At 51.8% G+C, this 24,425-nt stretch overlaps 13 protein-coding genes and 1 non-coding gene across 14 annotated transcripts; 8 read left to right on the top strand and 6 right to left on the bottom strand.

The window, feature by feature from the left end:
* Positions 1-2: 2 nt before the first annotated feature.
* P174DRAFT_501092 (RTA1 domain-containing protein) lies at positions 3-1,507 on the bottom strand. Its single transcript, XM_024831012.1, has 4 exons — positions 1,063-1,507; positions 879-1,014; positions 436-827; positions 3-384 (listed from the first exon to the last, which is right to left on the bottom strand). The coding sequence occupies exons 1-4, from the start codon at positions 1,282-1,284 to the stop codon at positions 52-54; spliced, it is 1,083 nt and encodes a 360-aa protein (XP_024688261.1). The 5' UTR covers positions 1,285-1,507; the 3' UTR covers positions 3-51.
* P174DRAFT_53612 (uncharacterized protein) lies at positions 1,370-1,697 on the bottom strand. Its single transcript, XM_024832374.1, has one exon. It carries the CDS (start codon positions 1,628-1,630, stop codon positions 1,454-1,456), a length of 177 nt encoding a protein of 58 aa, XP_024688260.1. The 5' UTR covers positions 1,631-1,697; the 3' UTR covers positions 1,370-1,453.
* A 118-nt stretch (positions 1,698-1,815) lies between these two features.
* P174DRAFT_400783 (Zn(II)2Cys6 transcription factor domain-containing protein) lies at positions 1,816-3,825 on the top strand. The gene is made up of 2 exons (XM_024823913.1): positions 1,816-1,976; positions 2,031-3,825. Exons 1-2 carry the CDS (start codon positions 1,924-1,926, stop codon positions 3,664-3,666), a joined length of 1,689 nt encoding a protein of 562 aa, XP_024688259.1. The 5' UTR covers positions 1,816-1,923; the 3' UTR covers positions 3,667-3,825.
* Positions 3,826-3,849: 24 nt separating this feature from the next.
* Positions 3,850-5,954, bottom strand: P174DRAFT_509538 (putative amino acid transporter; the record flags this gene model as incomplete). The annotated part of the gene is made up of 6 exons (XM_024831569.1): positions 5,264-5,954; positions 5,146-5,214; positions 4,844-5,107; positions 4,384-4,823; positions 3,933-4,333; positions 3,850-3,912 (listed from the first exon to the last, which is right to left on the bottom strand). Exons 1-6 carry the CDS (start codon positions 5,728-5,730, stop codon positions 3,850-3,852), a joined length of 1,704 nt encoding a protein of 567 aa, XP_024688258.1. The 5' UTR covers positions 5,731-5,954.
* P174DRAFT_53602 (uncharacterized protein) lies at positions 5,834-6,179 on the bottom strand. The gene has a single exon (XM_024832373.1). It carries the CDS (start codon positions 6,111-6,113, stop codon positions 5,937-5,939), a length of 177 nt encoding a protein of 58 aa, XP_024688257.1. The 5' UTR covers positions 6,114-6,179; the 3' UTR covers positions 5,834-5,936.
* A 1,023-nt stretch (positions 6,180-7,202) lies between these two features.
* Positions 7,203-7,731, top strand: P174DRAFT_509537 (uncharacterized protein; the record flags this gene model as incomplete). The annotated part of the gene is made up of 2 exons (XM_024831568.1): positions 7,203-7,419; positions 7,490-7,731. The coding sequence occupies 2 exons, from the start codon at positions 7,203-7,205 to the stop codon at positions 7,630-7,632; spliced, it is 360 nt and encodes a 119-aa protein (XP_024688256.1). The 3' UTR covers positions 7,633-7,731.
* Positions 7,732-7,959: 228 nt separating this feature from the next.
* Positions 7,960-9,695, top strand: P174DRAFT_438103 (uncharacterized protein). The gene is made up of 6 exons (XM_024826458.1): positions 7,960-8,442; positions 8,487-8,510; positions 8,558-8,701; positions 8,761-8,831; positions 8,878-9,145; positions 9,202-9,695. Exons 1-6 carry the CDS (start codon positions 8,317-8,319, stop codon positions 9,655-9,657), a joined length of 1,089 nt encoding a protein of 362 aa, XP_024688255.1. The 5' UTR covers positions 7,960-8,316; the 3' UTR covers positions 9,658-9,695.
* Positions 9,696-10,065: 370 nt separating this feature from the next.
* P174DRAFT_361590 (uncharacterized protein) lies at positions 10,066-11,218 on the top strand (the record flags this gene model as incomplete). The annotated part of the gene is made up of 3 exons (XM_024821797.1): positions 10,066-10,305; positions 10,402-10,977; positions 11,024-11,218. The coding sequence occupies 3 exons, from the start codon at positions 10,066-10,068 to the stop codon at positions 11,216-11,218; spliced, it is 1,011 nt and encodes a 336-aa protein (XP_024688254.1).
* Positions 11,219-13,859: 2,641 nt separating this feature from the next.
* Positions 13,860-15,763, top strand: P174DRAFT_400780 (putative MFS multidrug transporter; the record flags this gene model as incomplete). The annotated part of the gene is made up of 2 exons (XM_024823912.1): positions 13,860-14,243; positions 14,307-15,763. Exons 1-2 carry the CDS (start codon positions 14,210-14,212, stop codon positions 15,761-15,763), a joined length of 1,491 nt encoding a protein of 496 aa, XP_024688253.1. The 5' UTR covers positions 13,860-14,209.
* Positions 15,764-15,896: 133 nt separating this feature from the next.
* On the bottom strand, positions 15,897-16,003 carry P174DRAFT_t13. The gene has a single exon. It is a non-coding gene; the product is annotated as a tRNA-Met (tRNA).
* A 435-nt stretch (positions 16,004-16,438) lies between these two features.
* Positions 16,439-17,029, bottom strand: P174DRAFT_53568 (uncharacterized protein). Its single transcript, XM_024832372.1, has one exon. The coding sequence runs from the start codon at positions 16,866-16,868 to the stop codon at positions 16,554-16,556; it is 315 nt and encodes a 104-aa protein (XP_024688252.1). The 5' UTR covers positions 16,869-17,029; the 3' UTR covers positions 16,439-16,553.
* Positions 17,030-17,374: 345 nt separating this feature from the next.
* P174DRAFT_438100 (tellurite-resistance/dicarboxylate transporter family protein) lies at positions 17,375-19,212 on the top strand. The gene is made up of 2 exons (XM_024826457.1): positions 17,375-18,108; positions 18,153-19,212. The coding sequence occupies exons 1-2, from the start codon at positions 17,643-17,645 to the stop codon at positions 18,734-18,736; spliced, it is 1,050 nt and encodes a 349-aa protein (XP_024688251.1). The 5' UTR covers positions 17,375-17,642; the 3' UTR covers positions 18,737-19,212.
* Positions 19,213-19,330: 118 nt separating this feature from the next.
* On the top strand, positions 19,331-21,785 carry P174DRAFT_438099 (transient receptor potential ion channel family protein). Its single transcript, XM_024826456.1, has 2 exons — positions 19,331-19,884; positions 19,939-21,785. The coding sequence occupies exons 1-2, from the start codon at positions 19,509-19,511 to the stop codon at positions 21,402-21,404; spliced, it is 1,842 nt and encodes a 613-aa protein (XP_024688250.1). The 5' UTR covers positions 19,331-19,508; the 3' UTR covers positions 21,405-21,785.
* A 1,373-nt stretch (positions 21,786-23,158) lies between these two features.
* On the top strand, positions 23,159-24,320 carry P174DRAFT_438098 (mannoprotein). The gene is made up of 2 exons (XM_024826455.1): positions 23,159-23,940; positions 24,012-24,320. The coding sequence occupies exons 1-2, from the start codon at positions 23,599-23,601 to the stop codon at positions 24,198-24,200; spliced, it is 531 nt and encodes a 176-aa protein (XP_024688249.1). The 5' UTR covers positions 23,159-23,598; the 3' UTR covers positions 24,201-24,320.
* The last annotated feature ends 105 nt before the right edge of the window (positions 24,321-24,425 follow it).

Here is a 24,425-nt window from a genome sequence, read left to right as displayed (position 1 = left end):
CCATTCTATACTTATGACTACCTTGTAGAGAAACTCCAACCTTGCCAACAACTAGACTCTGGAATTGTAAAATTGTCCGTCTTCCTGGATCGAAAGCGACTCGAAAGGTCCTTCCTTGCTCTTACCATGCTTCTTGCGCTCTTTCTCAGCTTTCTTGGCCTCTTTCTTCTCCTGCTTGATTCGCTTTTTCTCTTGTCTGCTGACCTTGGGGAATTCCGAGTCCGGGCCTCGCAACACTCGACCAGGGTGGATGACATTCAGAATGAGCAGAGCCAAGAACATCGGCGCCGCGTCCAGGACATATTCGTATGCCTCGTGGGTCAGAATGGGGTTCGTCGGATCCGTGCCTCGCGCGTACTGGCATAGTCGGAAGATAATTCGGATCTGCCAGATGTCAATATACTCTGTCATTTCAGGATTAGGATATCAACATACGGTGATGAGAGTCAAAGCGGCATATAGCGCCCAAAACAGCCAGCGCCAGGAAATCGAGCCGCGGGTGGTCTTTTCATGGTCCAATTCCCCGTAGTTCTCCATTTGTACCATTCGACGGTGGAGGTGGATTGCCAGGACGCCGAATATCAGCACGAACAACTCTTGGAGTCCGATACCGCCCATGTAGATGTGGATACCGAGCATGGTGGTGCTGGTGGGGACCTCGTGCTGTGTGGTGATGCTGGCACCTGCGAGCTGGACGATAAAGGCGAGGATATCCAGCCACACGAAGATGAGTCCGTATCGGTTGGCGGAGATTCCACCTAGCCGTTGGCCGGGGATAAAGAAGTGGATGAGCCGGCCTAGGGTCATGTAGATGAAGGCATTGATCCCTGCATTTGATCAGTATTCTCTTAGATTAGATGTGGGGAGTCTCGTCATACACAAAGGCGCCAGAAGATATAGAATAGTGTGAGCCGTAGCAAAGGGCACGCTGTCCTGGTGTCGTGTTTGTAGAGTCCGGAATACAAATGCGAGTAACTCCCAGCTGGCTCCCATGATAACCACCCAGGCATATTTCTACCTTGTCAGTAAAGCAGCCTTGGGATTTCTCGATGGGACACCAACCTTTTTGTAGATGAGAGCTTGAACTATGTGACAGAGGGTCGTCAACCCGAACAGGATCGTGAAGAAGATGGCTGCACCAAAGGATGGAACATAGAGGAGAATGGCATCGCAGGCTTCTGGAGGCAGGTAGCCATTTTTGCCTGGTTTTGGATGTGTACAGGTCTCGGTGGGAGATATGGCTGGAGCTGTAGCTGTGGGAGATATTGTTGCCGTTGCGTTCATATTGAAGATGGTTTATAGATATGGTACTCAATTAGAGTCTTTCTTGTCGATGATATTGCGCGGAGGCCATTATACTCATATATATCCATGACATCTGACGTTATTTTGAAGCCTGTCAGGCAGCCAGATAAGACGATATAAAACCGCTGATAGATGATGCTCAGCCATATCAGCCTCCACCAGACATGAAGCATCCAACCCACAGCATGACTTGAATCTTCTTCTTCAGATGTTTCGATCCTTTGAGGTGACAAGCGAGCAGGCCAATCAGACTGTATAAATGAATCTTGGCAAGGACATATGGATACGAAGGAAAGTAATAAAAATAGTCCAGGCTGATTGGCATGGCAATAGGCCAATCATGACAGATCTGACAGGCAACTCATTTTGCACGCTGAATGGACAATTTGTATCTGCTCGCATCCGCTAACTGTCTTAGGCTTGGGAGCCTAAACGATCTGGCCTCGTTTCTTGACTTCGTCTGACATGGTGATAGGCAGCCGCGTTCCACAAGCTTGGATCCGTGGATATCTCCGAGTCGCTTCTCTCGGAACAACTCGCGCTTGGAGATTTGAGGTTGAAAGTGCGCTGGAAGTATCTGAATCGTGATCGTGGGACGCCCTTATATGTATAGAAACCATGCCTCCACGGACAGGAGTCAGCCGGTCTCGCAACGGCTGTCTTACATGCAAGTGAGTCGACAACATGTAGTGCAATTGAAGCAATAATATTCATTCTAGTGCTAGGATACGAAGGGTGAAATGCGATGAAGAAAAGCCCACCTGCCGACGATGTCGATCCACTGGCCGAAAGTGCGACGGCTACGCCAGCCCCTCGTCTAGCACTGCTCGCCAATCGACTGATCTACGAATCATTCAGTATACCTCGCAGGTATCAGAACCAATGAAGATGAGCATGTTCCCTTCGTTTCACCAGCCGCTAGCAGGGTGTGACTACCGTGCGCTGGAGTTTTTCCACTTCCAGACCGTATCCTGTTTCGGACCCAAGGCCGGGGACTTTCTTCTTCGCGCAGCCTATCATGATGCGACTGTGCGAGTGGCTGCCACTGCGCTAGGGTCACTGCATCGCGTGTTTGTGCGTGACGGTGATGGTCCGGCCGTGGCGCAATCGGGATTGACTCGGTATGCATTACATCAATACAGCTCTGCCATCCACCTGGCTCTGAATCAGATCCCTGTAACTGAGGGACAAAGCACCGACAGTATACTCATCATGTGTGTGCTGTTTTTCTGCTTCGAGAGTCTGCAAGGCCACTTTCGAAATGCTGTCCAGCACGGCATAGCCGGCCTGCGAATCCTCAAGCAACGGGAAGAGCGCTTCCTGAACGAAGGAATCGTAGCCCGTCTGCCCCCGAGCATTGTTCGCTTGATGTTTGTCACCATTGAGAATCAAATGCTCGAGGTAGACTGGCAATCCTACCTACCTGTCTCCATCCAGTCAACCCTTCTGTCTCCCTCCAAACTGCCTCCAGTCAACCTGGAGGACACTCCGACGCTCGAGCAGCTCAGTGATTCTTTTCAGTTTTGCTACAACCAGTATCTCAAGTTTCTATACCTATCCCAGACACCCAAAAGTGTGGAGCTGGTCCAAATCCTTCAGCAGAACCAGGCATACTATGCCCAGATGCGACAGCACATGCATGCCTGGTCGGACAAATTCGACGCATTCCTCGGAGCCCACGTGCAAATCCACCAGAGTGAAGCCGACCGCATGACAATCAATCACCTGAAGATGTGGCGGAAGATGATGGGCATCTTCCTGAATATGGATGCGTCGACCTCCGAGGGCGTACTTGACCGGTTCGCTTCTGAATTCGGAGCGATCTTATGTCTGGCGGAGGATCTTGTAAATTCCTCTTCTTTCACACCTGCTTCAAGGTCGAAACCCTCTGTCAGGGTCCAACCATCTCGACAACAACAGAGTCTCCTTCCTACAATCCTCCCCAAGCCCGAATCCTCCTCCTCCTCCTCCTCCTCCTCCTCCTCCTCCTCCTCCTCCTCCTCCTCCTCCTCCTCCTCCTCCTTCTTTGTCGTCTCGCTAGGACTCGTCCCCCTCCTCTGGATCATCGCCACATCCTGTCGACATTCGCAAATCCGCCACCGAGCCATCGACCTGATGAGCCGCAGTCGCCGGCGCGAAGGTGTATGGGACTCGATGCTGTTCTCGACGCTGGCGCGCAAAGTGGTCACTATGGAGGAAGAGGCTGCTGGATTCGCCAAGGGAGCCATGTACGAGCCGGCGGATCTGCCTATTTCTGCCCGGACTAATGCTGTTGCTGGTGAGTTTTGCGAGGGTCGACAGGGGAAGGTTGAGTTCTTTCGGGATGGGACCAAGCTCTGGGAGGAGGTTATACAGTGGTGATATGACCCAGATCTTTTCGTACGCTTTTAATGATAGTGTGAATGACCTTACTAGATGATGAATCGGTTTTACCCGGACAATGACTACTTTTGTTCCTGGCTATGGATGATGGATATGGATACGGCTATGTGGTAGCATCGTATAATACAACTCATCATTATCCCTCTGTAAGGGGCAGGTCTCTTAGATGTTGATCTTGCAGGTATACGAAGTCGTACGGCTCTGCGCAAACGCATCGATCAGACTCTCAATGGCAGCATACGCACCCATCCCCGCCAACGACAATGCCCCAAGATGTAGAAAATATTGAAGACACTCATGGCCAGTTCCTTGGGTCTCTGCGCCAAGAAACCACGGACGACGCGCCGCATGCCCTGATCGTGGCGAACGGTCTGGCCCGTCGCGGGGTCGAAGCCCTCTCCGTCTCGCAGCGCGGCGCGCTTCACCCAGTACGCCAGAGCCAGAAGAGGCGGGAAGCTGTAGGTGAATTGCAGAATACACACGGCAGCGACTACCGAGGTCAGACCGGAGAAGTTGGGGATACCGGCGGCGAGAACAAAAGCGATACCCCAGTAGACGGGGACCAGGATGACCCAGAACAACTTGCCGCCCCGGGTGGTCAACGGAGGACACCGGAAGAGCTCGACGAAAACTTGGTTGTACAGGACTAAGACGGTCAGTACGTGATAACATTGCGCAATGTGCTGCAGACAATACCCTTCAGGCCAATGTTTCCATACAGACCCGCCGCAATGGCCGCACTGAGCATGGCAAAGACGTTGCCGGCCGTTGAGATGTCGTACGAGCCGATCCCCAGGTAGCTGGGGTTGACGTTGTACTGGCCCTGGTATCCGTACATGAACAGGCCATAGAACATGTACCAGAAGTAGATGAACGCCTGGGCCGCCCACATGGCCGTCAAGAAGTCCTTGGGCCGCTTCATCTCCGACATGAACTCCGGGAACACCATGGCACCGCCGTATGCGAACACAGCTTGCATGGCGCCACTGAGCGAGCCGACGAAGTTGCCCGCCTCGGGTAGGCCGCCGGACGTCTGAACGGGAGGATAGACGCCATTCACCGGTGTGATGAGGGCTTTGTTGACGACCGCACCGGCCGACGCCGAGGCGGCTGCGTAGTTGGGGGCGCGTTCGCCGCTCCGCCCATGGTGATGAACATGACGATGAGGTTGATCCAGACGGCGGAATTGGCCAGCCAGCCATACTTCTGGAGAGTACGGATCTGGCCGATGAAGAAGCCGAAGAGCGCCCACACCAGGCAGCAGATGATGAAGCACAGCTTGCTCTTGGACACCTGGTACAGCGCCTCACCGTTGGAGATGACGATGAGACCAACGTTCAGCAGCAGCTGGATGCTCTGTAGCACGTTGAAGAGATATCGCATCCACCGGCCATACAGACGGAAACCGAGATCCCCGAAGCTGCGAAGGGGAATTGGTATGAATCGAGGCCCAGGAACGCTGACCAGAGGAGATAGCCGGAATAGGCAGCCAGGCCACCAAAGACAGTGTACAATGCAACCCCGGGACTATCTTCGTCAGATCTTTCTATTATTCTAAAGAGGCAGACCCACTTACCCCCAACCCATGGTCGCAAAGGCATAACCCAGACCAAAAGGACCCAGGATGTCGGTGGTGATCAGATAGAAGATGGCTCCTCGGGTGGCCGTCCGCAGCGCCCGGGACGCATTGGTCCACTCCTCGTCGGTGATGGTCAGTTGGCCAGCTGCATCGCCGGCGCTGAGCGTCTTAGCATCTTCCGACGTGTTTTCGGGCACCGGCTGGATGCCGCCGCCCGACTTGGAGGGGAAGATGAGGGACAGCCATCCCCGTTCCTTGTCCCCGTTGGGCCGCGACTCTTCTTCGGCACGGGTCAACTGGGCGTAGTAATAGTACTCCTCGAAGGTGACACTAGAATCATGCACCTTGCGGTGTTGCGGACGGATAGCAGCAGTGCCGTAGGCAACGGCATCAAATGCCTCACGCTCTTTCTCATGCAGCCGAGGATCCCCTCCATCGAGGACGACACTCGCTGGCTGAGCCATGACGGTGTATAATGAGCTGAAGAGAAAGAAGAGAAGAAGAAGAAGAGTAGATGAGCAGGCGATCTTTGGAGGGAGGGAGACACGAAGACGAGCAGCTGGGGCCGACGGCTATTTATCTGGTGAACCATTCTCCAGACGCACAGATAGCCGTCATCCGCAGACCAATAATAGAGTAGTGGCATGATAGGAAGCGACAGAAAGTATAATCAGGCCGGGTAGAGATTAGAGTCGGGCGTTCGCCTCCTGGCGATGATGCTGCTGCGGATAAGGTTTCCTATCCCCAGGTTCGAGTCGCTCCATGGCAATCCAGAAACTCGGAGAAGAAGCATGCCGAGAATAGCCAAGGCGAGAGCCGTAAATGCTTGACAATGCTTATTTGCCATGACAATGAGGAGTGGTGGGCCAGTGGGTCTCTCATCGAGATGAAAAGTACGTATGTTAATATCGGCAGAAGCGAGAGTAGGGAAAGTACTCTGTACTACAGATGGTTGGACCACCTGATCCTCTCTCCATCTATCTTGCATCAATCCATGCACTACAATTCGTCAGAAGAGCACTTCTTCAGCGCCGTGGAACAGTAAGATGTAACCCTCCGCAGAGCAGGGCGTGCACTAGATGCCACTATCCAAACTTTGTTAGATTAGGCTCAACCAGAGCAAATTATCCCTCATTCTCCAAGCTTCAAGAAACGTGTCTGCCTATGGTCTTCAGACATCTGTCTAGGTCGAAACAGGAAGGTGTTTTAGCACGGATACGCCATGTGTTCCCTGTTTTTTCCACGCGAGCTTCCCTCTACCTCCTTTTGTCAAGGAGCTGATTGGGATTTGTATCCACTGTCAATTGCCTTTGGCAGGAGTTAGTGATCCAGTAACGGGTCATGCTGCTCATTCAGAAGGAGAAACTGGATGAAGGGACAATTGAGCAGACTAAACTGCTCGGTCCTACTCCGGCATGTTTCGCTAACATATATATATATCTAATAACTCCTCCGTTGTAGGCATATCTTAATAGCTGGATAAGACATGCCTTGACAAATCAAATGGCCTGAGCAGAGAAGATAAGACGGCCCACAGTATTGGTATGGATACTTTCTTTGGCTTCGTCCGTTTGGATAAGGGAACCAACCCACTCACCGTGGTCACGGCGACCGATATTGGTCGTTATGATATCGGGCGTCGAGGACGGTAAGATCGTCCTGCTGGAGATACAAGACCATTATTTCATGTGTGCCCCCCGGACGAGTCGGATCCATCTCTCCCCGAGAATGGGTCAATGTAGAAAGGAAGCAGCAACCAACGCATACTGCGACAATTCCTGAGTGAAGATCTACATGACCTACGACGCCTACAGCTACGCGACAACCAGATCTTAGAGAGCAAAATCGTGCCATGGCTCTCAGGCATCTCCAGACACCCGTCCTCAGTCCATACGCCCTGCTTCATTGCTGAGGTGCAGACAGACAGACACGCCGTATGCAGAGACCTGCCGGCGTACCTCGCCCTCACCGCGCGAACCCCCGATCAGCAGAGTATCGCGAGAGAATCACACGAATGCAAGCTGCACGGCTCTTTTTTCCGCCACACCTGTTTGTGTACGACCATACGGTCAACGGCATGAAGGCGGTGATCCGCTACATCCTCGATGAGTCGGATTGGTCTGAGCGCAAATCGACTCACGGCGCAACTGTTCGTCGACCTGATCAGATCTGGTATCCTTCTCTGCAGCCATATCCCATCACCAACAGTCTACTGCATCATAGTGTCGAGTACTCCGTTTGAACGGATGACAGTGACCCAATGGCTGCGACACACGTTGTTTCGAGGGAGGTGGTCTGGGATCGCGACCAAGGCGGCGTCGTGGGAGGAAGGGATACGAGCAATTTGCGCGACGCGACCGGAGTAAAGTTTGCAAAAACCAGTGGCCGTTAGATGGTGAGCATTTCGGAGGAGGAAGCAAGTTTGCATGAGATGGCAACGTGGACTAGACCGAGCTGGTTGTTGGATGTGGTCAGCATAGAAAACCGGGGGTTCGGAGCAGCGACAGGATGTTTTATGTAATGAATTGATACCTGATACATACCAATGTTGTGAATTGTGATTGGGTCATGTGGCGTATCCTGTGTAACTGTACTACATTTCCCGCATTGGGACGAGGTCACCTGATCATCCGTTACTTGGTGAGTGCCTCAGGAATCCAGGGGACCAGGATGGTTTGTCTCGTCTTGCTCTTATTCGACCAGGTCATCTAAATGATGCATCTGGAAGACCTCAGCTTTGTATTTGATTGCAGACCGATCTGAGTGAATTGCCTAAAACGGAAATAAAACGTTGTTGGAAGCGGCATCACCGAGATGCTGAAGCAGCGGAAACAGCAGCCATGGACGAAAACGGACAGAACAAGGCTATCCGTCCCAAGAGGGTGTGTCAAGACTAAAGAATGCCCATTGTGAGCTTTGTAACCACTGGATGAGGTCGATATAGACAAGAGAGGAAGACAATCACCTCATCCTCATCCTCACTGTCTGCCTACAGACTGTCCTCGATCAACGTCCTTACTAAAGTCCAGTCTCTGGCCAATCCCTACTCCATGGCTGTCGTCATGACGCTGTGGAACTCCAAGGTCATCAAGATCATTGCCGGGTTTTTATTCAGCATCCTCTTGCTCAATGCGCTGATCAGCAATGGAGTCGACTACACGGCAACGCGACATATGGTCCGTGGTGGCCATTCTCGTCGGGGGATGATTATCTGTATAAGACAATTCAAAATGAGACACTTGGAGTATGCCATCTCAAAGCTGCTATTGTAGTCCTGTCTAACGTGTCCAGTTCGAACATGTCTATGCCATTGGTCTCAAGGAGCGTACCGATAAGCGCGATTTCCTCGCTCTGGCGGCCTCGATTGTCGGCTTCCAGGTTGACTGGTTAGACGGAGTGAAACCAGACGAAGTCCATCCAAAGTCACTTCCTCAGGTAATGATCTTTGCTTCTGTCTGGTCTGGTCTGGTCTGGTCTCGCTAATACAGGTTCAGGGAATGAACATGACTATTATTAAACCTACGGTTGCAGCCTGTTGGCGAGCTCATATGAATGCTCTTCGCACGTATGTGGCATCGCACCTGGGACAAACGATTACTGACAACCCGCAGAGTCGTGGAAAAACGGCACGCAACGGCCCTTATTATGGAAGACGATGCGGACTGGGATGTCTCGCTCAAACAGCAGCTTCGTGAATTCGCCCGAGGACTCCGGACACTTTCGCCAACCAAGACCGCCTCGAAACAAGCCCCTTATGGTACTGACTGGGACCTTCTCTGGGTTGGGGGATGCTCAACGGCTGCCGGAGTCAATGAGACCCAATTCTACGCAATTCCCAATGATCCTACGGTCCCAGGCATGAACCGCCGAAGCTTCTGGGTCGACCGGCGGGGACCGCTGGACCAGTGGAAGCACCGATTTCCTCAGCTCCCGAGGAATCAACCCGGTATGTCTATCGCGCAGACACCGGATGCTGCCTTTACGGGTACGCTGTGACCTACAATGGGGCTCGGAAGATCCTGGCCTCGTTGTCGGTTGACCACCTGGAAATTCCCGTGGACAATGCCCTGGGCGACATGTGTGGAGGCAAGAATCGCCCTCGGATCCAATGCTATGCGCCACATCCGAATCTGATTGCGACGCATCGACGCGCGGGCTCTTCATACAAGGACTCGGACATTGAGACCTACGGACAGGACAACTGGCATCCAGACGAGGCGTGGGATCTGGTATACAGTACGAAGCTCAACCTCCATCGGCTGCTGGCAGGAAATGAGACGGTGACGTCTCAGTGGCCAGACGATCATAAGCCATGGTCACCGGCCGAGTTGAAGGTGAAGGAGTTTCAATATCCGCAGGGGTTTCATGTTGCGTATTCCGATGATGTTTAGTAGAGAGCCTGTATGTTTCATTTAGATTTGTAGCTGCCACCGTGTAAAATAGCACTTTGCATAGCACTTTTCAAGACTTTATCCAGTGTAATCAGCTATATTTCGTAAAAGTATGCCCTTAGCGAAAATGCAACGTGAGGTTACTTGTCCCATGTCCACCGCTGCAACCCTTCCGGATGCGAACGACTGGACCCGCACGGTAGCCTTAATCAATAACAATTACTTGTCTTTGTCTGATGAGACACGGACAATGATCACAATGTTCCATTGATTGCCACGAATACTGGATCTTGGGTGTCATCACTCCACTCAACCAAGCAAGCCGTCACGGGTTCCAGGTCATAGTTGTCTTCCATATAGCCTTGTCGGTAAGCTCTCACCTGCTTGTTTTGACAATATCTACTGAAAATGTCTTACACGACTACTCTTTCTGAAAAGGCTCCAGAGGAAGCGGTCGAGCCTGTCAGTTCGACTCTGTCCGACTACGATGCAGATCTCTCGTCGTCCGGCTACACGGAATGTCCGGATCGTGAAGATCGAGAGAAATATGCCGGGATACTAGCAGATACAAAGAAACAAGACAAGGCAGCCCCGGGTCTTCGCTTCATTATATGGACGGCAATCAATGTTACCTCCACCGTTGCCATAGTATGCACTTCACTTCTTAGAAAAAATCTAAACTGACCAGTCCAGGTGTTCACCAACAAATATATTCTGTCTGATATATCATTCCGCAACTGCCAGGTCGCCTTTGCTGCATACCATTTCTTCATCACCGGCGCCACATTATGGATCATCTCTCGGCCACAGTGCGCCGTCTTCATGCCGAAACAGGTGTCGGCAGTGAAGATTATCCCCCTGGCGGCCGCAATGTGTATCCAGGTGATTCTTCAGAATCTCTCGCTTGCATATTCGTCCGTCATGTTCCATCAGTTGGCTCGACTACTCTTGACCCCCGTCGTGGCCCTGCTCAACTACATGCTCTACTCGACCAAGATTCCCAGAATGGCCGTCTCGCCACTTATACTGCTGTGCACCGGCGTGGGAATCGTTTCCTACTATGACTCCCTCGCGATGGACAACACGAGCGCTACGAGGACTTCGTCATGGGGAACGGTATTTGCCCTTGCAGGCGTCTGCGCCAGTTCAATCTACATGGTCTGGATTGGGCAGTATCACAAGAAACTCCAGTTGAATAGCATGCAGCTTCTTCTGAACCAGGCACCAGTCAGCACCGTTCTGTTGCTGCTCACGGTTCCTTTCACTGCGACGCCGCCCTTGGGGGCTGTTCCAGTATCCATGTGGATTCTAATTTTACTGGTATGGATCCCCTCTTCATTGTTCAATCCTTATCTAACGAGTACAGAGCGGCATCTTTGCTTCCTTGGTGAATCTCTCGCAGTTTTTCATTATTGACTTGGCGGGGCCCATCAGTGGGACTGTGGTCGGTCAGCTCAAGACGTGCATTATTGTCGGGCTGGGATGGGCTTTTAGCACGCATCCCATCTATTTTCAGAGCATTATCGGGATTATCCTGGCGTTGGTGGGCATGAGCATGTAAGTCACTAGCTTTGGATAGAGAGCATAAGACTAATGGCTGCCAGATATATGCGGATCATTATTCAAGAGCAGCGGTAATACACTTAGAAGAGAGGTTAGAAGTATCGTCTATCATCATCATATAGCAACCTGCATATCCAATCGAGAGTCTCCTGATATTGTAGAATGGACGTGCATACACAATGCGGCCAATCGCGTGTAGGCCTTCATTTAGCTTAGGCTTAGTTTCTCGGCCCCTCAAATGCACGACAACCTCCTCCAGCCATCCATCCATCCATCCATCCATCCATCAATTCTCATTACATAGAGCATGTCCATTTTACGACTGCCAGATGATGTCCTCTTTCTCTTGGCTGATAATCTGTCGCGAGAGAGGGACATCAACGCTCTTGCGCAGAGTAGCCGTCTGCTTTACCCACCGCTAAACCGGTTCCTCTACCAGAATAATAACCGATATTCCCACAGCTCTGCTCTTCGCTGGGGTGTGTATGGCGGCGCTGAGGGCACCGTTAGAAAATGCCTAGAGCTAGGTGCACCTGTTGATGGTAAACCCAAGTCGGACCCGAACGATGAGGACGAAGACAGCGATGACGACATAAGTGAGACACCGCTGGTGAACATCGCGGCCGAACGAGGCTACGATCGTGTCTTGAAGCTCTTACTGGATTTTGGGGCTAGCCCGAACGAGAACCGTCAATTTCCTCGGGTTCCCCTTTCTTTGGCAATCCAAAATGGGCACGACGCAGCTATGCGAGTATTACTAGCCCGGGAAGACACAAAGGTTACCCTGCCGTCCACCCCATTCAGCCTACAACCGCTGCATTTCGCTTTAGAACGAGGATCTCTGGAATGTGTTCTACTCCTGATCGAGCGAGGGGCAGATCTCCAGCAGTATGAGTGTACAGGCGCTGGGGCACTCCATCCGGCCATTAGAAGCGGGAGTCAAGCTCTGGTCGAGTTCCTCATGAGTCGTGGGTGTAATCCGCTCAGCTGTTGTGGGTATACGGCTCTATCGCTGGCTGCAGTCATGGGACACCAGTCACTGGTCCAGTATTTCCTTGCTCATGGAGTGGATCCGAATATTCGGGACCGTACCGGATTCACTGCTCTCGGGCACGCGGCCAAGGAGGGCCACGCGGATGTCGTCGAGACGTTGCTTGCTTGGGGCGTCGGGACAGAAAAGGTCGGGAGGACGGAGAGACGGCTTTATGCTGGGCGGCCAGAGAAAACCACGAAACGGTGGTGGATCTTCTACTGCGGCATGGAGTAGATCCAAGCTCGCCCAACTCTCGCGGGATACCCCCATCCACTGGGCGGTCACCAACGGTTCCATCCCCATATTCAAAGCGCTCTTGGCCCGTGGCGCCAGGATAGACATTCAAACTGATGGAGAAACACTCCTCCATATCGCCGTACGGCGGAACGATCAGCCGCTGGTTGAAATGCTCATACAGCTGGGCATCGAAGTGGATAAACCAGACAATGCAGGCCGGACTCCTTTAAGCGTGGCTGCCGCGGGCGGTCATCTCGAAACGATGGAGCTCTTGCTCGCCAACGGCGCAGACGTGACTATTCGCGACCAGAGGAGTTGGACACCGTTGCACACAGCCCTCTGGAGACGCCAAGATGAGGCCGTCGAGTTCTTACTCCGACGTGGCGCTGATCCGGACTTCGCAACTGCCCATGGTCCCGATCGACTCATGAACGCAGTTGACAATCATATGGTCCGGGTCACGCGGTATCTACTCGAAAAGGGCGTTGATCCCGATCCTGTAGATCATGCCGGTCGTACCCCCTGCTCATTGCCTGTGAATTTTCCCCCGGGAATGACTGCGAGATAGCTGAGATGCTGCTCCGGACCGGTCGAGTGAACGTCCATGCGCGAATTGCGGAAGGGCACACGCCTATTATGTGCGCGACCGAGGAAGAGAATCCCCAGCTTGTAAGACTGCTGATCGCCCATGGGGCAAATGTCAATGATAAAGACGAGGACGGGTGGAGTTGTCTTGCGAGTGCATGTGCCAGGGGGAACGAGGAGATCGCCAGGATTCTGGTCGAGGCTGGGGCAGACATCAACACCCGGAACAGCGATGGGCAGACTCCTTTACGTCATGTTCAGTCACGGAGGTCCCCTGGGCCCCTTTATGAATATCTGCTTGAAAGGGGTGCAGAGCTTTGATATCAGCAGTGCCATCGCCTGAATAGGACACATTTATGAGCGATAGGTACTGGAGGATATACTTATGAGATGCCTTTATAACACGAAAATAAACAAATGAACAAAAGATCTTATCATTTTGACACATCGAGTGTGTCGAGCTGATAACGCAGCATCCATGCCTCTGTCGATCTCGGCGTATTCTGTGCATTGACATACAGAAACAAAGGGGATTTTAGGTACCTGCCATATTGTCATCCAATCATAAGGATCGATCTATTGAATATTCTTCCTTCCTGGCACTAGCCTGATTAGGCAGCTCATTGGAGAAGCTTAGCGGAAGAAGTAGGAAACTGTGAAGTCATAGTGGCAACTGGCTGGCAACACAGTAAGGCATCTATAGACATCGTCACAATGCATTCGATTCAGTCTCAGGCTGGGATGTGAATACTCATACATATTCCCGCTATCAGCACTCTAATACTCTGAAGATAGATGTCTATATTCATAACTGATGAAGACAGGTACAAGATGCCAAGAGAGTCAGGCACTGACAGCATGATTAATTCTTTTTATGTAATTTGGACCAGATCCTGTTCCTCCCACGCTCTACCAAGGTCCACTACCGTCGAATAATTCCAGTCTCATTGGCCCGGCGCATTCTTCATGATTCCAGACCATATGGGGAAATCCAGCACGAGAGTGGCCACCGATTTTTCCACAGCCTAACCATGTTGGGTCAATCGGTTGAGAGGTTGATGGTGTATGTATATATATATGGTTGTCTGGGCCTGCGCAGTGCCAGAGCTAGGTGTATAGCACTGAGCATTAAGAATGTTCACTAATGACCGTGGGGATCAGGATTCCGGTAAGTGTGTCTGTATATATACAAATGTACATCACAAGAATCTTTTACTGACAGACAGTTCAGTGAGCTCAGACGTGACCATCGTAGATTGGGATGGACCAGACGATCCGGAAAACCCACTGAACTGGTCCAAGGCGAGAAAATGGCTTATCACCTGCATCTCGCTGCTCATGACGTTTGTGTCGCTCATGAACGGCACCATCATCACCGTCGCCCATGAAGCCATCAACGAGCGATTTGGGGTCAGCGATGCCGCCTTCCCGCACTCGTACTGGCCTGTTACCTCCTGGGCCCTCGGAGGCGTCTTCTTCTCTCTGCTCATCCTCCCCATCATGGAGGACTTTGGGATCCGGCGGACGTTCCTCCTCACGCATCTCCTGTTGATTCTCTTCGTCATTCCGCAAGGCGTGGCGCAGAGCTTTGAGACGCTGGTCATCACGCGGTTCTTTGCGGGAGGCTGCGTCACCGTCATCGGCAACAGTGCCGCCAGCGTGATCGGGAACGTGTGGGAGACGGAGAAGCAGCGCAGCAAGCCCGTCAGTCTGTGGATCTGGGCCTATCTGGCGGGCAGCAGCGTCGGCCCGGTGATTGGAGCGTCCATTTTTCAGTTCCTGTCCTGGAGATGGATTTCTTATCTGCAGTTGATCTGGTACGGGGTGTTGTTCCCGATCAACTTTCTGGTCTTCAAGGAATCCCGCGCTGCGGTCATCCTGCACCAGCGCGCCAAGCGATTACGCGCCAAAGGACAGAATGCATATACGCGCCAGGAGCTCGACGCAGAGCCTCTGCTGCAGCTGCTGGCCACGAGCATCCAGCGGCCCCTCAAAATGCTGGTCACCGAGTACGTGGTGTTCTTCTCGACGCTGTGGTCCGCCTTTACCGTCGGCACTCTGTACCTCTTCACCCAGTCCGTCGAGCAGGTGTTTGTGGGACTCTACGACTGGGGTCCTGTGGAGGCTGGATACGTCCAGGCCGCAATTGTGATTGGCGAAGTCGCTGGATGGTTCTTCTCCATCCCCTCGGCCAAGCTCTACTTTGCTTCTGCTCGTCGCAATGCCGAGACGCCCGGTCTCCCCATTCCCGAAGCACGGCTGTACCTGTCCGTAGCCGGCAGTGTGGTTGGCATTTCCGGCGGCATGTTCGTGTACGCGTGGACCTCGTATCCGACTCTGCCGTGGATCGCCCCTGCGGTGGGACTCTTCATGGTCGGCGCGGGGAGTGTCGTGGTGGTCTCCGGACTGGCGGATTACATTGTCGATGCGTACAGTCAGTACGCCGGCAGTGTGATGGCGTGTTTCGTGCTGGGGGAGAATACCTTTTCGGCGTTCCTGCCGTTGGCGGCCATGAGCATGTATAACACGCTGGGGTTCCAGTGGGCCAGTACACTGCTGGCGTTTATCAGTTTGTCGCTGGTCCTTGCGCCGATTGCTTTTATTGTCTGGGGGAGAAAAGTGCGCGAGAAGAGTCCGTATATGAGGGAGGTGATCAAGGAGAAGAGGATGCAGGCTCGCTTGCAGTAGTCTGGCATTCATTTGTAAATAATAGACCCGTGTATATTGTATATACGCTAGACATAATTCATGAGAATAGATTCATGCAAATAGATTCAATCTTGCTTTGGTCAAGGTAAAAATAAAGGAATGGATAAAAAAATGCCTCCGGGGAGGATCGAACTCCCGACCTTGAGATGGCTCAGAAGTGGAGCTTCTGATCATACAGGCATATGAGACTCACGTGATAACCAACTACACCACAGAGGCACTTCTTGTTCGATCGCCACCTATTTTTGATCTATGAGACAGTTGTATAGAAGCCTAAAGGACCACATCATTTCCTGAGATATTTTCAAGCCTTAATAGTTTGAAGTTAGTTTGAGACAGGGATATCTAATCGAATACTGCTTCTCATGAGTTCAATATGCCCTAGTTGTTCAGTTGTCTCCATTATTCTGGGCATAAGCGGTCTTGCATTTAGCCTGAGCTCGCCAATTTCTGTTCTGCTATTAGCCTCCCGTCGTGAGAATTGCATGTGAGGTATATGTGAACCGTCCTCCACTATTCCCCGTCGCTCACATAGAATCAAAAGCAGTCGAAAATACGGCACTGTCTTGCTAGTACAACCAGTCAACTACAACCATATCGGCAATAGATCGGGTCCCGCAATGGCAACTTTGCAAACCAGGACTCTTTTTCGTGGCACTCGGGGTGCTTCCTTTGAGACATTTATGGGGACAATAGCTTTCTGGGGCAGAGACATTCATGAACTATCCTGCCCTTAGCACGGCGTGTCTAGGTGCCTTAAATATAAACGTTACATGTCCGCCATTTTTGAGCCCGGTTGCGGCAAGGTAGGCAGAGTCATATCCAAACATAGCATTGCAGAATCTCGAATCCCCGTCCTGGTTTGCAGTCTTAGGCTGGTTTCAAGTATGCCCTGCCGACACCGCTCAGTACATACTTGCTCCTGTTGCCCTCCACAATTGCAGTAATCATCAAAATGCCTCATGGTCGCTAATTTGGTTTGCTTCGTCAAGATACTGGAGCGAGGACTGTTTGATAAGGTTTTTGTATGTTGGGGGCGGCCCCCGCAGATATTGCAGGAGAAACTTGTATCTTCTGTGCCCATTATTGCTCAACCTCATCAACCTCAAGGTCAGGATCGATCGAGCGGCAGGAGGATGGAAAGTGGACGACAAGGGTCTAAGACCGACTAATTACTTAATCAGGAGCATGTGACTGTTGAATATAAGATTAGAAGGTTTATAATATAGAGAGATAGTATGAGAGTATGTCTGGTTGATTATATATATTCATAGATGATTGTCTAGAGTATTATATAAAGATATATTTTTAGTGGTTAGAAGTACTAGAGCAGCTCTACTATTACCTAGTAGTGCCTCAGGTATCTAGGTACCTAGTTATATGGTTATACCTTAGGGGCCTGCATTACCTGATACACTGCTACTAACGCTGCATTCACACATGTAGATATATGATATCACATATTCACTTCACCTTGCTTATTCCCTGCGATCCAAGGAATTTATCATGTGGAAGTAGATGAGAAGATCTGATTGAATCCCGTTAATGCATCCAGAGCTATAATAAGCTAAATAATTTGGTGGGCTCCCATGAGTGTTGACGTCAGACGCGGTCAAGATCCGAGATATCAGCCCATCGGGCCGACTCAACGTTGCCCACCATGACGCCGAAGTGGACATGCCGAAACAGGGCAGGCATTGAGCAGACGGTAGATAATAATCCGGTTGCTCGACCTCAAAATGCGTTCGAAGTCGTCAAATTATTGACCCCGAAAGGTGATTACTGGTGGACGATGATCACCAAAGTATCCGTCTCGGATCGAATATGCCAGGTCACTTGGGGATGGTATTCCATTTCCATGGCTACAGGAGGTATTGCTGTTCTCCTGTCTAGCACGCCGCATCAATTCCCCGGGTTGAAGACCATTGGCAAGATTGTCTACATCCTCAATCTCGCCCTCTTCCTGGGTATATCTGCCTGTCTGATCATTCGCTTCCTGACCAAGTGCTCCGCGCTGAAAGAATCCTTCCAAGAGCCCAATGAAAGCCACTTTATGGGAACATGTCTACTGGCCCTGGCAACAATCATTCTCGGAGCCGAGAATTACGGAACCGACGCATGCGACCCCTGGCTGCAGGTTGCCCTTCGCATCGTCTTTTGGATCTACGTCGCCCTCTCGACCATCCAGGCCATCTGGCATAACTGGTACCTCTACCATATCCGCATGGCCAGTCGCCAGCCGTTTGCCCTCGTCCGTCTTCTCCCTTCGTTTCCGGCCATGCTGGCAGGGACAATCGCGTCGGTGCTGGCATCGCATCAGCCTCGTCATCATGCCCTCCCCATTCTAGTTGGGGGACAACCTTCCAAGGCTTCGGATTTATCATGTCTCTCTTCATCTACGCCGAGTACTTCTACCGACTCAACAAAGACGGACTCCCCAAGGCATCTGACCGACCAGAAATGTTCATCGCCGTGGGACCATGGAGTTTCACGGCCCTCGCCCTGATCGGGATGGCGGAAGCAGCCGTGAAGCAGTTTCCTGAGCGGTACATCATTTCCTACGCGGACGCCTCTGCTAGCCAGCAAGTCTCCGTCACAGCAGGAGACATCGCCCTTGTGCTCGCCGCGCTGGTCGCTATCTTCCTGTGGACAATGGCGGCCTTTTGTCTTTGCATTGCTGTCCTCAGCGTCTTGGCCCAGTGTCGCGTTTCCGGGGGCACGGGGGCGCTGGGCATGTCGCTTCCATATTGGAGTATGGTCTTCCCGAACACGGGGTTTGTGATTGCTACCATTCGGATCGGACAGGTGTTGCAGTCGCCGGCGATTCTGTGGGTTGCGACGGGGTTGACGATTGCCCAGGTGGTTGTCTGGTTATGTGTGGGTGTGGGCACGATATGGGCTGTAGCTACGCGGCGGATGCTGTGGCCTGAGACTCGGGATAAGGAGTCTTAATTCCATTCAATATGTTTCATTTTGAGTGTGGAGTGTGTCAACTACAGCTGGACATTCTACTCATATAGAGCAGGTAATGAATAAACTTACTTAGAAATGTCCATGCAATGTTCATACGATGACACTGGACTTCTCAAAGGCTGAGACGGCGATGATCGACAGTCGGAAACAACCTTATTTGGCTGAATCATGAGTAAGGGTTTAACTATAGAAGATATTTAGTAGCCAAGTTACGTTAGTCAAAGGAGACCAGGAGCGATAGTTAAACGTGAGATTGACACATTGCCAATCTCGCATGACCAATCAAGTGATAGACAAGGATCGTACTCGTATATTGCTCACAGTAAGCAACTGTCATCATTCGAAAGGGAATAACTAGTAAAGGAATAGTAAAGGAATAGTAATGCTACTAAGAAGGCTATTAGAACAGTCGGATTGGCCATGTTTTTAAAGGGCGTTCTTAGCAGCCTATCAGACCCTGAACTATTTGGCCGCTTAAACTCACAATTTCCTTCAGGGGCGAATGAAACTAATGTATCTATTAATGTATCTGCGTACCTAATAATTTGAATGTCTGTAAATAGAACGGATGTCTTTCTTTCCTTTCTTTCCTCCACCACTGCATGTGACGTGCCTTTTCCTCGTCATTTTCTTTCTGTTATCCACTTTCAACCGGGAGTACCAGTTTTCCTATCACAACAGCTTTAATCTTGATTTAATTTTATTGCCATAATGCTCTTTCGATGAAGATACCATCTCTTGATAATCAGTAATGAATTTACTATCGCTCGTTTTCGGCTTTCTAGCCCTCCTCAGCCTCTTCCTCCCCGCCTCGGCCGTCCGACTCATCGAATCCAACGCCCTGAATATCTGTCAAGACAGCTCGAATTTCACCGCAACCTATTTCAATGTCCTCTTTACTCCTGATAACCGAACTCTGACCTTCAGTTTCGATGGCGTAGCCTCCATCTCTGGCAAAGTCACCGCCGACCTCATCCTGTACGTCTACGGATATGCGATCCCCCAGGACACGATCGATCCGTGCAAGACGGACAAGATGAAGGGATTCTGTCCTATGAATGCCGGTCCCATCGATGTTCCGACCGCCTCGATCGAGGTCGGGAAGGATGTCGTCAGCCAGATTCCCGGTTAGTCTCTTCCTACCCCCCCTCCATCAACCTCCCTCGTCTAAATTGCGGCAGGCATCGCATATACCGTCCCTGACCTTGACGCTACCGTCCGGATCTACGTCAACTCCAGCGCAACCGGCGAGAGCATCACCTGCGTCGAGGCGCGCCTCTCCAACGACAAGACAGTCTACCAGGCCGGAGTCGGCTGGACCACGGCCATCATCTCGGGACTGGGACTGGCCGCGTCGGCATTCACCTCCACGCAGGGCCATTCCAACGCGGCGGCCCATCTGGCCGGCAACACCCTCGCGCTGTTTAGCTTCGTGCAGGCGCAGGCCATGGTCGGGATGCTGGCGGTGCACATGCCGCCGATGGTGCAATCGTGGACGCAGAACTTCCAGTGGAGCATGGGGGTGATTCGGGTCGGCGCGGTGCAGAAGATCGGAACGTGGTACCAGCGGTCGACGGGGGGCATGCCGTCGACGCTGCTGACGCAGTTGTCCACCACGTCGGTGAATGTGCTGAAGAAGCGGAAGCGCGCTGTGGCTGAGAGCCCGACGAATGTGATTGTCCGGGGGATCAAGCGCGTGGGGCTCAAGGCTGCGATCGAGGATACGAACCTGTTCTTGACGAGTATTATTATCTTCACCTTCTTTGCTTTGGTGATTATGATCGTCGTCCTGCTGATGAAAGTGGTCTGCGCGGTGCTGGCGAAAAAGGGACGGACGGGTCCGGCATGGGGGTACTTCCTTGCGGAATGGGACGTCGTGGCCCGCGGGGTTTTGTACCGTCTGGTCTTCATCGGCTTTGCGCCGCTGAGCATCTTCTGCCTGTGGGAGTTCACGCAGCACGACTCGTCGGCGGAGATCGTGGTGGCGGCCATCATCCTGGCCTCGGTCATCGGGGCGCTGGTCTGGGCCGCGCTCAAGATCATCCTGCTCATGCGCAAGTCGATCGCAATGCACCGCAACCCCGCCTACGTTCTATACTCAGACACCACCTGCCTCAACCGCTGGGGCTTCCTGTACGTGCAGTACCGCGCCACCGCCGCCAGCTTCGTCCTGGTCATGATCGGCTACCTCTTCGTCAAAGCACTGTTCATCAGCCTGGGGCAGTCAGTGCCGATCGTGCAGACGGTGGCACTGCTAGTCATCGAGGGCCTGATGCTGATCGGGGTGAGCGTCGTGCGGCCGTGGATGGACAAGCGCACCAACACGTACAACATCGCCATCGCGGCGGTCAACTTCCTCAACGCCATTTTTGTGCTCTTTTTCTCCGGCGTGTTTGACCAGCCGGGGATCGTCTCGGGGGTTATGGGGGTGTGCTTCTTCGTGATCAACGCGGCGCTAACGCTGATTTTGATACTCTTGGTCATCTACGCGTCCGTCGTGGCCGTCATCTCCAAGAGCCCTGATACGCACTACAAGCCTATGCAGGATGACCGCGGCTCCTTCATCCAGTCCAAGGTGCGGCTGGGGTCGGAGCTGGATGACCTAGGCGCTGCGGCTAGGGGGGACATGGCCGAAATCAAGTCTTGATTTACCTATTTGTATATTTGTACATACATGCAAATGCCAAATCAATGAGGACTAATCCTCATTCGAGTCAAAATGCTCGCGAGCCCACGGACTCCGCAACCGGACCACCCGGCCCATGTAGAAAAAACACAAACGGGATGGGCACGAGGAAAATAGTTGTCATTTCTTTGTCATCATTTTGATCCTTTGCCGATGTTGCATATAAATCAGCAGACCAGTGTGTGACTACTGCACAACACACTGCTGACTATCTTCGACTAGCTTCTTCTCGCAGCCCTCTTCGATCAATGGATTTCTCTCGGCACGGCAGATCAACGTGAGATTCTCGGGTTTTCCTCGTGACTTCCATCAACGACCTTCTCCGAAACCGAGTATACCAGTCAACCGATGTTTGGCCTGTAGACGGTTCCAAGCGGACGCAATTGTGGTAGGGACCAGTAAATCTCGTCGTACTTTGCAAAGGCGATCCTACCTGCTGACGTCAGCGTGTCGGACATGGGAGAGGGAGAGAGAAAGGACATCAGCGCGGTGGTATTATCCGGACCTAGGAAGAGCGGCAAGGGCCGTTTGTGGTGGACATCTTGGGTGGATTGCTGCAATAGACAGACAGCCGCACTGTTGTGCTTGTCAGTTATGCGTTATTCTGTTTGATGTGAGAGATTCATCTGAGAATACATCATTCATAGACTGAGCAGATCGGACATACATGAAGTAGCGGTTATTGTCGGCAGTGGCTGAGCAAGATGAATCAGTATACAAGAGATAGAATGCATCTCACGTCATGAATGCAAGGATTGAATCTATGAGGGACGTCCATGTTTTGAATAGGAAATGTGGAAGTCCTCGTCGTGAGTTGTATGGCCATTCTGATATAAGAGTTGCATAATATGTCCATGGTACTCCCGTCTGTTGAGCCTTGCTTACATTCTTAAAGCATTATCACTAAGAAAGATCCATAAAATCACGGTCATCTAGTGTCCTTCCAATCTATATCCATTACATTGGCTGACCGGCACTACTGACTAGGCTCTCGTATCACACATTGCTGGCTACGTTCGTCTGGGCACCATGACACTACTAGCACTTACAAAGATGACTGGCTATCATCATCTCCTCATTCATTAGCAGTATGGCTCTCGTAAGATCATACTCAGATTGGGTACAACGAGAGACGAAGACTGTCGAGATCCAAGTATTCCATCTTCTTGAAGTGTAGTTGGGCCTGAGTCAACCATTTTCTAACTAACACTGGGATAGAGGGTCGATCTCAGGCACATCTCTGCATCTGATACTCCAGACAGTGCATTCGGCAGTTGTCCGGATAAAGTCGGTTCTTGAACTCATGTAGGTATGCCTTCTCTGATCAGATGCTACGGAGGGTCATTCCGAGGCAGATCATGCATGCCATCAACCTGCTTATAACAACGACTTGCCGCTCGTCTTAATCAATCAACCAACATGTCAAAGGATTCAGTCGGGTCATGTGGCCATCTGCATGCCCTATATACTGGTGATGACGAATTTCGACGCCTTCGCAACACTTGCCTGACTGACTCAGTTTTGAGCCAGGTCGACTTCTAACCCCAATCACAGTATTTGTCTCAATAATGGGCTTGCTGATCCATGACCAAGTCTGGCGCCAAGCTGCAAGAATGGAGTGGCAAGTCACACAAGCAGACGCTCCGTCGCTTAACTCCCGATATAGAGCGTCTTCTGAGGTTACATCTGTCCGAGTCTAGACCAAACACGCCGTAGCTAGTTTATTTTTCGCCAATCGCGAGGCCTCACACCAATTCGTCATGAATCCATGGGGTTGTCTCTGCCCGGGGAAGTGTGGGGTAAGCAGGGGGTGATTGGAAGGATTCATCTATGGATGCTGACGGTGGCTTGGGCTCAATATAACTTCATACCTAGGTGTTTCGACTTACCCATGTGAATACATTCCTCTGGGTCCCACTCTGCAGACAGTGCAGAATGCAATTCCTCAGACTCATCTCGTACGGCTCGATTGGTGGACTTGCAACATCCATTTGCGACATCCAGATGAGGACTCTTCATACCGAGGATCTCCTCATTGTCTCATGATGATGATGGTCTACAACAAAAGTCAGGGCTGGAAAACTATATAAAGCCCATCGACGCCGGCTATCCATGCCTCACCATCAAATCACTCAACAAACAGACAGACAGCAAAATGCAATTCAAACTCTCTACTGCCGTGCTCGCCACCCTCATCGGCGTGGCCATCTCGGGCCCCCTCGTGGTCCGCGACGCCGCCACCATCCTCAGTGACCTCAGCACCATCAAGACCGACATCAACACCCTCACCCAGCACTTCAACGCGTTCACCGGCGACCTGTTGCAGGCCCTGGCCGCCCAGGCCGTCGAGCAACAGCTGGAAAGCGACATCGACAAGGCCACCTCCGACGCAAAGGCCACCTCGGCCTTGTCTGCCGCCGACAGCACCAGCGTCACCAATGCTCTTCTGGGCTTGAAGCCCGATATCGTCACTTCGCTGAATGCGATTGTTGCCAAGGTACCTCCACCCCCCTCCTCTCTTTCCCTTCGATCTGATCTGTGTGAGACTGAGACGGGCTAATTGTGTAGAAACCCCAAGTCGACTCCGCCGGCGTGGGCAGTCTCGTCCTCGCCGACCTGAATGCCCTGCAGAGCAAGACGGATACACTTTCCGGTGCTGTCCAGGCTATTGCCACTGCGACTGACAAGGGTACTATTGTGTCTGGTACCAAGGATATTGATGCTGCGTTTTCCAGCGCTATTGCTGTTTTCTCTTGATCATCCGGTGGGGGAAGAGGCTCAGCTAGCGTTACGGAGTATATACTGATGATGATGATGACAATGAAGATTCAGATATGGCATGGCTATCTGTTCTGGATGACTGGCCAGCACGAAGACTACTATATTCCGTCGCTTGTAGTACCGGTACGATCATAAGCAGCATATTTCATGTAGAAGGAACGGACCTGTCGATTCCTCAACTAAAGCGATTCTGATACATGC

The sequence above is a fragment of the Aspergillus novofumigatus genome, assembly GCF_002847465.1.
Source record: "Aspergillus novofumigatus IBT 16806 chromosome Unknown P174scaffold_1, whole genome shotgun sequence".
In the NCBI taxonomy this organism is placed as follows: domain Eukaryota; kingdom Fungi; phylum Ascomycota; class Eurotiomycetes; order Eurotiales; family Aspergillaceae; genus Aspergillus; species Aspergillus novofumigatus.
The sequence above is the reverse complement of the archived record's forward strand: the minus strand, read 5'-3'. Positions and strand labels throughout refer to the sequence as shown.

Bases quoted from the DNA above. Each gene is read 5' to 3' on its own strand.
- P174DRAFT_53568 (XM_024832372.1), bottom strand. From the start codon at position 16,868: ATGGGCACAGAAGATACAAGTTTCTCCTGCAATATCTGCGGGGGCCGC.
- P174DRAFT_438103 (XM_024826458.1), top strand. From the start codon at position 8,317: ATGGCTGTCGTCATGACGCTGTGGAACTCCAAGGTCATCAAGATCATT. The intron at 8,443-8,486 runs GTCCGTGGTGGC...TATCTGTATAAG, and splicing joins ACACGGCAACGCGACATATG to ACAATTCAAAATGAGACACT. The intron at 9,146-9,201 runs GTCGACCGGCGG...TCAGCTCCCGAG, and splicing joins TGAACCGCCGAAGCTTCTGG to GAATCAACCCGGTATGTCTA.
- P174DRAFT_438098 (XM_024826455.1), top strand. From the start codon at position 23,599: ATGCAATTCAAACTCTCTACTGCCGTGCTCGCCACCCTCATCGGCGTG. The intron at 23,941-24,011 runs GTACCTCCACCC...CTAATTGTGTAG, and splicing joins TGAATGCGATTGTTGCCAAG to AAACCCCAAGTCGACTCCGC.
- P174DRAFT_438099 (XM_024826456.1), top strand. From the start codon at position 19,509: ATGAATTTACTATCGCTCGTTTTCGGCTTTCTAGCCCTCCTCAGCCTC. The intron at 19,885-19,938 runs GTTAGTCTCTTC...AAATTGCGGCAG, and splicing joins TGTCGTCAGCCAGATTCCCG to GCATCGCATATACCGTCCCT.
- P174DRAFT_438100 (XM_024826457.1), top strand. From the start codon at position 17,643: ATGGCTACAGGAGGTATTGCTGTTCTCCTGTCTAGCACGCCGCATCAA. The intron at 18,109-18,152 runs GTCATCATGCCC...CAACCTTCCAAG, and splicing joins GCTGGCATCGCATCAGCCTC to GCTTCGGATTTATCATGTCT.
- P174DRAFT_53602 (XM_024832373.1), bottom strand. From the start codon at position 6,113: ATGGCAAATAAGCATTGTCAAGCATTTACGGCTCTCGCCTTGGCTATT.
- P174DRAFT_400783 (XM_024823913.1), top strand. From the start codon at position 1,924: ATGCCTCCACGGACAGGAGTCAGCCGGTCTCGCAACGGCTGTCTTACA. The intron at 1,977-2,030 runs GTGAGTCGACAA...TTCTAGTGCTAG, and splicing joins AACGGCTGTCTTACATGCAA to GATACGAAGGGTGAAATGCG.
- P174DRAFT_501092 (XM_024831012.1), bottom strand. From the start codon at position 1,284: ATGAACGCAACGGCAACAATATCTCCCACAGCTACAGCTCCAGCCATA. The intron at 1,015-1,062 runs GTTGGTGTCCCA...CTGACAAGGTAG, and splicing joins AAGCTCTCATCTACAAAAAG to AAATATGCCTGGGTGGTTAT. The intron at 385-435 runs GTATGTTGATAT...GACATCTGGCAG, and splicing joins CCGCTTTGACTCTCATCACC to ATCCGAATTATCTTCCGACT.
- P174DRAFT_53612 (XM_024832374.1), bottom strand. From the start codon at position 1,630: ATGCCAATCAGCCTGGACTATTTTTATTACTTTCCTTCGTATCCATAT.